This window comes from Cynoglossus semilaevis, chromosome 6, assembly GCF_000523025.1.
Source record: "Cynoglossus semilaevis isolate Cse_v1.0 chromosome 6, Cse_v1.0, whole genome shotgun sequence".
Taxonomy (NCBI): domain Eukaryota; kingdom Metazoa; phylum Chordata; class Actinopteri; order Pleuronectiformes; family Cynoglossidae; genus Cynoglossus; species Cynoglossus semilaevis.
Genome location: NC_024312.1, coordinates 18,395,580 through 18,406,418, shown reverse-complemented (window position 1 = coordinate 18,406,418; position 10,839 = coordinate 18,395,580). Strand labels below are relative to the sequence as shown.

General features: G+C 39.9%; 1 protein-coding gene across 1 annotated transcript; it reads right to left on the bottom strand.

The window, feature by feature from the left end:
• Positions 1–2: 2 nt before the first annotated feature.
• Positions 3–8,050, bottom strand: cnot4a (CCR4-NOT transcription complex, subunit 4a; the record flags this gene model as incomplete). The annotated part of the gene is made up of 13 exons (XM_008312598.3): positions 7,955–8,050; positions 6,714–6,936; positions 6,208–6,405; positions 6,009–6,095; positions 5,672–5,773; positions 5,301–5,426; positions 5,084–5,208; positions 4,762–4,962; positions 4,535–4,592; positions 3,700–3,955; positions 2,287–2,781; positions 1,936–2,160; positions 3–214 (listed from the first exon to the last, which is right to left on the bottom strand). Coding segments are annotated over exons 1-13 (2,352 nt in total), but the record flags the coding sequence as incomplete, so codon positions are not given.
• Positions 8,051–10,839: the final 2,789 nt, after the last annotated feature.

Here is a 10,839-nt window from a genome sequence, read left to right as displayed (position 1 = left end):
GTGGGTGGGGGGAGGTACTGAGCCCAGCCGGCAGCAGCTCTGTGGTGGAGGGGGATGTGGGCGTCCAGGAGGCCGCTGTGGAGGGGCTGGGGCGTGGGCACTGCTGAACTGCCTGGACCGTCCATCTCTGTGAGCGCCTGAAGTGACTTGAGCCAGTGTGGAGGGTTGTCGTCTTGGAGACAGTCTAAACTGCTGCCCGCTGAGGCTGGGATGCCTGAGGGGTGAGGGGAGGGGAGGAGAGGAGGAGAGGAAGAGAGAGTGGGCAGAAAAATTTCAAAGGACAGATGAGTAATGACAAAATATAGCAGCAAGAAAACACACACCCGCCTTCACCTCACACTGCAGTGACTGAGATGTAATTTAAATGACAAAGACATACTGTATATTAATAAAACGTCGGTTAATCTGATTAAATATGTCACACCAAGGTCACCATCTTTTATTAGGCAGAAACTAGTAGCTGGTTTTGGTCTGAAAACAGGTAAAAAAAAAAGAGGGGAGCATCCACCCATGGCTAAGTCAGGAAGAAAGGAAGGATAAGGAAGTTTAAAGGTTTGTGTTGAACCTAATGGGAGTCAGAAATGGACATGGGTGGAAACTGTTGCTATGCGTATGTTCCTTCGTTTCGGCAGGATAACCTTACACTTCTGTCTGTCTGTACTGTCTGTACTCTGATGGAGAGGAGAGAACCAAACAAGTTGACCACAGAACAATGACCCCGAACATCTTCTACATTGACCTAAAATTCCACTTTAACTACAGCAAACATTCGCATCCCTTACGTTTTCAGGCAACTGAAACATGCATTAAAGAAAAAAAAAAAAACCCTGATCGAGTGGTAAACTCTTTTAAGCCATAACTATTTAAATCTGTCCGTGATTTACAAACAAATCTGTACTTTTTGTCATCAAGTCTGATAAAGTTAAAGCTATAAACAACAGCAAGTGTCTGATTAGGAAAGCAACATTTTCTTAAGAATAGTAAAAAAAGGCAGCATGTGACAGGGCAGAAAAATAGCAGTGAACTCTGACAGAGCAATGAATGACTTTTAATAAGGAGCCTACACCACAAGGTGGCAGCAGAAGCTTTTAAAAGTGTACGTGTCAGTGAAGGAGATTTTACAGGGTTTCTTAAACATTTCGCTGCAGTTCCTGTATGTTTACAATGGTGCAAATATCACAGCTCATAATGCCCTCGCCTGAATGTCATTCTGTAGCAGCACTACAGTGTGACTGTCGGTTTACACCGAACCGTTCTTTCCCTTCAAGAGGTTTCATTGAAAACCACACGCTCACCACAACAAAGACCCCAGTGGTTTCAGTTTGAGGACATCAAAGTTCCTTAAAAGTGTTTTTCGTCATCAACACGCTGCTTTTTAGTGACTTTGCCGTTTTAAAAATCCTCCAGTGCATGAACTGAAATAAACTAAACTAGAGGAAAAGAACTAAACACTATCGAAGCAGCGTTAGACCTGTGAGTCCAGTGGGAAATGTTTGGACCAAACATCACATTCGTTTTATAATGACATTATATTATATTTATATATATATTATATTTCAGTGACCAACAGTGCTGTGTTATTGATTAAAGATTAAACCATAAATCCCAGAACCAAAAATTCAGTTTTCATCACATTGTTTTTTTTTTTTTTTAACGCTGACAAATAAATGACAGCCTCGCTTATTTGAACGGTTTAAGAACTGTTCAAGAGTCCGAACTCTTTGCGTGTAACCAAAAACCTTCCATTAATCTTTATTTCCTTAATAAAACAAATCAAAGTTAATTGCGTAAACACCCGCTTAAAGCTAAATCTTTGACTAGAAATATAGATTTCTGACGCGTGACGTGCAAAGATACAGCAACGTAGAGAAACACATTTCACTTCTTTTTTTTAAGCAACAAGAAATGTTACATTTCGGCAAACGTTTTTCTTACCTGTGATGATGGCTGGATCCATCCAGCTTGCTGTGCCATCCCAACTCAGGCTGTGTGAAATTCCTGCCGGCCCACCAATGTGATTAACACTGTTGGATGATGAGGATGATGACGAGGAGGAGGAGCTCGGGAGACCCCCAAAGTTGATATTAATGTTGGGCAGGAGAGCTCTCAGGCCGTCCTGCCACTCTTTCACATTTAAACCTTCTATAGAGCCACTGTTTTCTGTAGAAGAAGAAGAAGAAGAAGAAGAAAACAGACATGTCACTTCCTGGAGCGTTGGTTGCACAGACTTAAACACTGGCTCTGCATCATGAACTGATATAAAAAGGAGCGTGCGGTGCCCAGTACCTGAGATGGGAATCCCTCCCAGCCCTGTGTTATGCTGAGGTGGCAGATTCAGGTCAAGGAAATTACTGTGTGAGGCAGCGCTGGCTGAGTGGTTCAAGTGTGCGAGGTGATTTCGTGTTGGGACGGCCATCCAGGGATGTCTGTTGGCTGGAGGCTGCTGCTGCTGCTGACCGCCCTGGCTGTTCTGACTGCCGGGAAAACTGAAGGAGCTGTAGATGGGTCTGTGGTGGATCTGGGGGAGTCGGGGCAGGCCGCTGGGGAAGTGGTGAGAGGTGGCGCTTGACAGACCGGGACCGTGGTTGCTGGCCTGGGAGAGATGTCCCGGTGATGTAGTACAGGGATCCTGCACAGACAGCTCCTTCTCTATGAGGTCGGCCAAAGCCTTACGGGTGACATCGAAGGGATCGAAACCCAAGTCGTCATCCTGCTGTTTACTTGACGAGCCGAAGCCAAAGGCCGCCTGCCAGTCTGTGGAGGAAGACACTGGTATTGTGTCTTTGGAAGAAGACACAATATATGAGAAACAATTTCACACCATCACTGGATAACACATACAGTATGTACTAAATCAGTGGTTCCCAGAATGATGGGGGGGGGGGTTGCAGATTGCCTAGCTACTGCAGGTGGCGCAGTGGAGTTCATGAAATTTGCAATTCAATGAGTGTTAATATTTGTACTTAATATTTTATTTATTTAATACAACCCAGTTTTAGAAAGTTAAATTTTTCGGGGATGTTTTTTTTTAGAACACATTTCAAAAAACTTCAACCTATGTTAAATTTCTCTTTGCAGGGAAAATATTTTAAATAATTTTTTTTTTTTAAATTAAATTTTTAAAATATTTTTTATCGTCTGATTTCATCTTTTTAACGCATCTAAAAATGTCAACAACGCACTTCTGTCTGAGAAGCCATGCTAGGAGAATTTGTGTTGAAGGCTGTGGGTTGTCTTGCATATATCACATAAATACAGATATTGATAATGATCTATAACATCACACCTGCACCTGTCTTTCATAACAGCCTGAATGTGTTTTTTTTTTTCTATATCTTTGACACATTCTTTGTTTTTTTCTTCCAAAACAACCTGGAAAATGACTGCAATAATATTTCAGTCCATCTCAAATGAACCTATAAATGGCATTTCCTAATGCGTCGGTTCCACTACCAAAGCCAATATGCACCGCCAACAGCAAAGAATAACAGAGGACTTAACACGTCAACATGGCGTCAGCATGGTGGTACACAGAGCTAATGTTCTGGAGATAATAAAACCAAGCAGCTAGAATAATTTGCCCCACACCTGCAGGTAAAAGGCTTTTCAAATATTGACATAAAAACCTGTCGCTGGGTTTTTTTTTTATCACACCATAGTAGTAGAGATAAGAAATGTGACCATTAGTCTTTTGTATACCTGATGTGAAGAGGCTCTGTGGTTCAGGGGTCATAGGCCAATCAGAGCTGCCCCGTGGAGAGCTGGGGAAGGGGGGCAGACCTGCAGGGAGGGGATTAGGATGTCTGAAGTTACTGTTATCTGAAAAAAGTGACTGGGACTCAGCTGCTGCACCCTCGAAGGGTGAACGGGCTGTGAGGTCCAAAAGACTGATGGGCACAACCAGGCCAGGCTTAGTTAAACCAGGAGGAGGGGAAGGGGAGTCACTTGTGGGTATCTAGAGGAAAAAAAAAAGAGATGAGAACTTGCATGAACATGAATTTGTCGAGTTTAGCTAATTTCACAATTAATTATGACAAGACTATCTGATAGTAAACAGAGACCTGAGAACAACTGACGTTTATCCTGACACCATAGCAAAGTGTTGCAAGAAGTGACAGAGACAAAGAGGAAAAAAGATGGAGAAAAAAAAAAAACAAAAAACAAAGAAGAATCTGTAGAAAGAAAAAGAGAGGGAAAGAAGAGAAGCAAAACAAAGCTGGCAGAAAAAAAGAACTTCTCCAAGGCATCTGCATTGCAATTATGTCAGCGTAATTATTAGTGCTAGAGTTACAAATAAATGAATTAGAATGTCATTAAACAGGTTGGCGTAGCAGTCTTTTTCCATTGTGTCCCGACAAAGGAATTTATTTATGAACGTAGACGAATGTGAAATATGTTTAATTGGGTAGAGTCTCAGGATAAATCTAGAGCACGGACATTATCAAGTTGTCTCCATGCCGCTGGATCATTTCAGACAGACAGCTGATGTCAGTAAGAACATGTATGAAAGCACAAACGGACGACGCTACTGTACCTGTTGTGAAGTCTCTCCATTCACCAAACCAGTCGACTCTGGAGGTTTGTCACTGGGACTGAAGAAGGAAAGGAGACATTTAGTTTAAAGGTAGACGAAGTGTTCTTCAATAGCATCTGTCAACCTCTCTTTAGTATTTCTAGATTTGTCTGCAAACTTTATTGTATAAACAAAACAAAAAAAAAAATCTGTATTCTGCTCTGATGCTGACAACTGGTCTTGGTTACCTGTTACTGTCACAGTTTGAGGAGAAGGGGGACAAGGCAGTATGTTGACCCAACTCTGTATCTAGACCATCTGAAGTGATAACTTCTTGGTCTAGATAGTCTAGTAACGGAGGGGACTTGCGCTCTTCTGAAAGTCCATTGGCCAGTTTACCATGCCCTGACAGCGTAGGCCACCCATCTTTACCATTGCTATTATTGGATCTGTAACAATTTATATTAAATATTTTTGTAAAAAAAAAACCCAGATAAAAAGTGAACTCAACACAAATCTTTGAAACTAATATGGAAATCGCAACAGCAAGAAAAAACGTTATTCACTAACCTCTGTGTCGAGTTGGATTTACTTTTAGACTTCTCTGTACCACATGCTGGAGGTTGCAAAAAGCTAGGGTTAATTTTATATAGGTCTTGGAGGAGTTTTTGCTCGTACTCTTGGTGTTTTCCCGCCTAAAAGAAAACGGAGCAGCTTTAGAAGACTGCCTTTCGAACAAATCCATATCCTTCGAGGATGAAGCTAAAGAATTATTCCCACACTTTACCTGCATCTCCTCTTTAGTAAAGCTAGCCGCTTCATCCCCCAGCTCATGTAAATACATACAATCAGGCTTTGGACACTGCATACTTTTCAGAAAGTAACTGCAGTACTTTGTTGTGCCTAGAGAAGCCTGAGTTACAGAGAAAAAAACAAAAAGTAAATTGTTTTATCCCAATTCATTGGGTATGTTGTCCAAGAAAAGCTTGACTTGATCTTAAATAATAACACAAAGAAGAACAACAAGAAATTAAAGCATACTGTGTAAATAATTCCTAGCGAAAACACATAGATACACTAAATACACAACATATTTTTACTATGATAAATATAACTAAATAATAGAAAGTACAAATGAGTGGATGTTTTAATCCTCACCTTGAGTGTTCTGCCATCCACAACCACGTTGTTCACACATTGTATTGCCCTTAGAGCATCTTCAGAGCGGATGTAAGTGACATAAGCACTAGCACTAGGCCCCTGGTGGTGAAGAAACATTATAGAGTAAGGTAGGGGCTTCATCAAGCTGTTTAAATATGGGAATTCTGTGTTCTAATTGTTTGGGTTATTAAATCCAAACCAACAATAATGCAAAAAAGGTAACCTGCATGTAGAAATGAAATACATCCGTGTGTCTCTCAATATCTCTTGGACATGATTAACAATTTCCGCTTCACATGATTATCAACAGCGTAGGTTTGATATGCCGCCTTACCTGCGAACCGGCGTAAGATGTGCTATTGTTAATGACCACTTTATGGATTTTTCCAAACCTCCCAAAATATTCTGGTCGCTTTAGAACCTGCGGGCCACACAAAACAGGCGTACATTAATGCGCGTGAGACTTTTTTTATTTTTACACCATGTGCAAAGCATTCTACAATCCAGCATCATCACCGTCCACTATGGCTTACCTCTGGATCAGCGAGTCGTTGCGAGAGCCCAACCACAAACACCAGATTTCTCTGGACCACTCGGACACTGGCCAGGTGCTTGCGGTTTTCTGTCACCTTCTGCTTCTTCTCATTTTGTTTCTGTTTCTTTTCATTTTTTATCCTTTGGATCTCCTCCTGTGACAAAGGCTTGTATACAGCCGGGTCCTCTGGATATGGCTGCGTGAAAAAACAAACAAAGAAATATTTTTTTTTACATCTGTTGTTCAAAGTAACGTGAAAAAAACAAACAAACAAAGAAATATTTTTTTTTTACATCTGTTGTTCAAAGTAGGAGAAAAAAAATATGCAACGTACAATGTAAATAAGTTGCTCATGTCATGTCCAGCATTTCAGGATGTCAAGATAAAAAGGTATTAAAACAATCATGCCTGTTTCCCTAAACAACATTTTTTCAAACGCTGTGACAAACATCTGATTTGCGTCGTGGGTAATATCTGTACAATTATGTATCATCGCTTCTTCACCTTTCTGCAGGCGGGGCACAGGCCGTTCTCGTCTGTGCGGATACGATGCCAACAGAAGCGGCAGATCTGGTAGCCACAGGTGCAGGGGAAGAAGTTGACATCATCTATCTCCAGCGGCTCCATGCACAAAGGGCACTCCATGGGGTCGTCCTTCATTTCAGGGCTGTGGGACATCCTATGGTGTGACGATGGTGAGTGTTGAGGATGGTCACAGAGCACTGGGCTGAAGGAATGTAGTACAACAAAAATCATCACAAACCATACAATACCAACATAACTGCATGTAATGAATCAACTGAAAGTATATATAAAAAAAGTGACACTATATCAAATTCTATTTTCCTTTTGACAAAGACAAATTTCACATTTTTATAGAACTGTGGTCATAATGGTGATGCAGAACTGAGAGGCCACGCTTACTAGTTGTGCTATCTATACCTTGTGGCTTGTACCACAAAACAAAAGATCCAAAATCATACTTTTTGACAAAATGTACATAATTAACTGTTTTTATGTACTCTAGAAAAAAAAGATGACTGGTTAATAATACACTCAGGAATTAATCATTGCATTTTCATAATTCAAATTATCTTGACAAAAAAAGTGTAGCTGCAACAGAATTATATTTATGTATCAGATGACAACAAATATTTAAACATATTTAAACATGTCATGTTGGCTTAATAAGAAAATCGTGAGATCTGAAAAAAGAAAACACTCACTATTCCTGCTTTTGTATTATCAAAAAGGTCATGGCTGCCAAGATAGATTTTTTTCCCCACCGTGTTTTAACTGTGTTATTTCCCCGAAACTACATAAATATATGGTCGTCAGAGAAATGGATTTATAGAGAATTGGTCAAGGTGTTTAATACGACTACCAGTCTTTTTGTTTTATGGTACAAAATAACTATGTACATCACAAACAGCAGACAACACTTTAGTAATAAATTGTGGGGATGTTGTGATACTCAAGAGGCTGACAGACAGGGACTTGCTAGAGTAGATGATAAAAGGGAAATATTGCAGAACTGTGGTCAGTTCACGTCTATAAAACATCACGGAAAAATATACGAAATTCATATGCTGTACGAGGCAGAAATTAGCTGGAACACACAATTCTTAGAGAGGCGTCACAGCTTCACTGGCAGAAACCAGCTGATCGGTAAAGTCGCGCGTAAAGCCTGAAACACCCAAATAGCCAGGACGGTAATTTAATCCGCTATCTTCTGGATATAGTACCTTAGGACAGATGTTATTTCATCAACATTGGGCTGGGCTAACATAAGGCGTAAAGCAGGTAAAAGAAGCCGGTCTCATTTGAAGCGAATATTCAAGACAATGTAAATAAGTTGCTCATGTCATGTCCAGCATTTCAGGATGTCAAGATAAAAAGGTATTAAAACAATCATGCCTGTTTCCCTAAACAACATTTTTTCAAACGCTGTGACAAACATCTGATTTGCGTCGTGGGTAATATCTGTACAATTATGTATCATCGCTTCTTCACCTTTCTGCAGGCGGGGCACAGGCCGTTCTCGTCTGTGCGGATACGATGCCAACAGAAGCGGCAGATCTGGTAGCCACAGGTGCAGGGGAAGAAGTTGACATCATCTATCTCCAGCGGCTCCATGCACAAAGGGCACTCCATGGGGTCGTCCTTCATTTCAGGGCTGTGGGACATCCTATGGTGTGACGATGGTGAGTGTTGAGGATGGTCACAGAGCACTGGGCTGAAGGAATGTAGTACAACAAAAATCATCACAAACCATACAATACCAACATAACTGCATGTAATGAATCAACTGAAAGTATATATAAAAAAAGTGACACTATATCAAATTCTATTTTCCTTTTGACAAAGACAAATTTCACATTTTTATAGAACTGTGGTCATAATGGTGATGCAGAACTGAGAGGCCACGCTTACTAGTTGTGCTATCTATACCTTGTGGCTTGTACCACAAAACAAAAGATCCAAAATCATACTTTTTGACAAAATGTACATAATTAACTGTTTTTATGTACTCTAGAAAAAAAGATGACTGGTTAATAATAAACCCAGGAATTAATCATTGCATTTTCATAATTCAAATTATCTTGACAAAAAAAAATCATTTTCAGGTGTAGCTGCAACAGAACTATATTTATGTATCAGATGACAACAAATGTGTAGCTGCAACAGAATTATATTTATGTATCAGATGACAACAAATATTTAAAAATATTTAAACATGTCATGTTGGCTTAATAAGAAAATCGTGAGATCTGAAAAAAGAAAACACTCACTATTCCTGCTTTTGTATTATCAAAAAGGTCATGGCTGCCAAGATAGATTTTTTTTTTTACCACCGTGTTTTAACTGTGTGATTTCCCTGAAACTACATAAATATATGGTCGTCAGACCCCACCGTGTTTTAACTGTGTTATTTCCCCGAAACTACATAAATATATGGTCGTCAGAGAAATGGATTTATAGAGAATTGGTCAAGGTGTTTAATACGACTACCAGTCTTTTTGTTTTATGGTACAAAATAACTATGTACATCACAAACAGCAGACAACACTTTAGTAATAAATTGTGGGGATGTTGTGATACTCAAGAGGCTGACAGACAGGGACTTGCTAGAGTAGATGATAAAAGGGAAATATTGCAGAACTGTGGTCAGTTCAGGTCTATAAAACATCACGGAAAAATATACGAAATACATATGCTGTACGAGGCAGAAATTAGCTGGAACACACAATTCTTAGAGAGGCGTCACAGCTTCACTGGCAGAAACCAGCTGATCGGTAAAGTCGCGCGTAAAGCCTGAAACACCCAAATAGCCAGGACGGTAATTTAATCCGCTATCTTCTGGATATAGTACCTTAGGACAGATGTTATTTCATCAACATTGGGCTGGGCTAACATAAGGCGTAAAGCAGGTAAAAGAAGCCGGTCTCATTTGAAGCGAATATTCAAGGTACTGCAGCCCTTTGGAGGACAAAAGCAAACACGCAGAGATTAATACTAGCATAATATGAACATATTAACATAGAAATGAAACAGTTATTCACACCCCTACATATTCTCTGACAGCTCACACTGTCCTATCGGCTAACATGCTATAACACTGATGAAGACGGACAGTGCGGCCTTCGCAGGCTAATGTTGGATGGCTAGCAGGTTGTTGGCACAAAAAATAACTGATACCGCGCTTAGGACATTAAGACAACGCATACAACACCTCAACAAACCAGGGGATGTCATAATCCCAACCTGTAAAAGTACATTAGACAAATATTTGTTTTGATTGTAGAGAGAAATGGCAGTGCTAACATCAGCTAGCAGCCAGGCTAACGTTAGCGTCACTTACCCTGTCCGTATTTAGCCTAGATTCCACTCGGAGGGAGTCACACCAGATTGGGCGGAGAATGCGACTCACACTGCCTGAAATGTCAAATATCTTCAAACGGCCACTTAAGATAACCGTAGGTGTGTTGTTCTGTGGTTATGAAAAGATAATAAAGATGTTTTGCCCCTTTCTTTTCTTGGTATTGTGGAGACAATTTACGCTCAAACCACCATCTTAGTTAGCATTGAAGTTGGGAGGAGGGAATGGGGGGGCTAGTATTCTGTGTCACCGAGTTTGCGCAAAATCACTGATGCACTATGGGTAATGCAGTTATTTAGTTGGAACCTAACTTTTTAAGCCGCGAATAAAAAAAGTACATTTTGTTGCTGCCCTTTACAATAAGTTTAATAGCTTCAGTACAACGAAGTCGTCGAACTTCAGTACGAACCATATAACAAAAAAAAAAACAAAACAAAAACTTACATTAATATTTTTTAAATATAAATGTTTCCTGCTCATGCTGGGGGACAGTACAAAACTATTGCTAAAGGCATTTTTGCCTTACCTTTAAATTTAAGAAAACAAACGTCTTTCAAAGATTATTAAAAATTTGAAGGCCGTTATCTGTAAACTGAATTGCTAGTATCTATTTTAGTAACATACTGCAGTATTGAGTTGCTCTAGCAATGATAAGGGCAACTTGGTGTAAAAATTGTATTCATATTTACAAAAGTTTTTCCTCTCCTTTTTAGATCAAATCAAAGATTTTTATTTTACTGACAAAAAAAA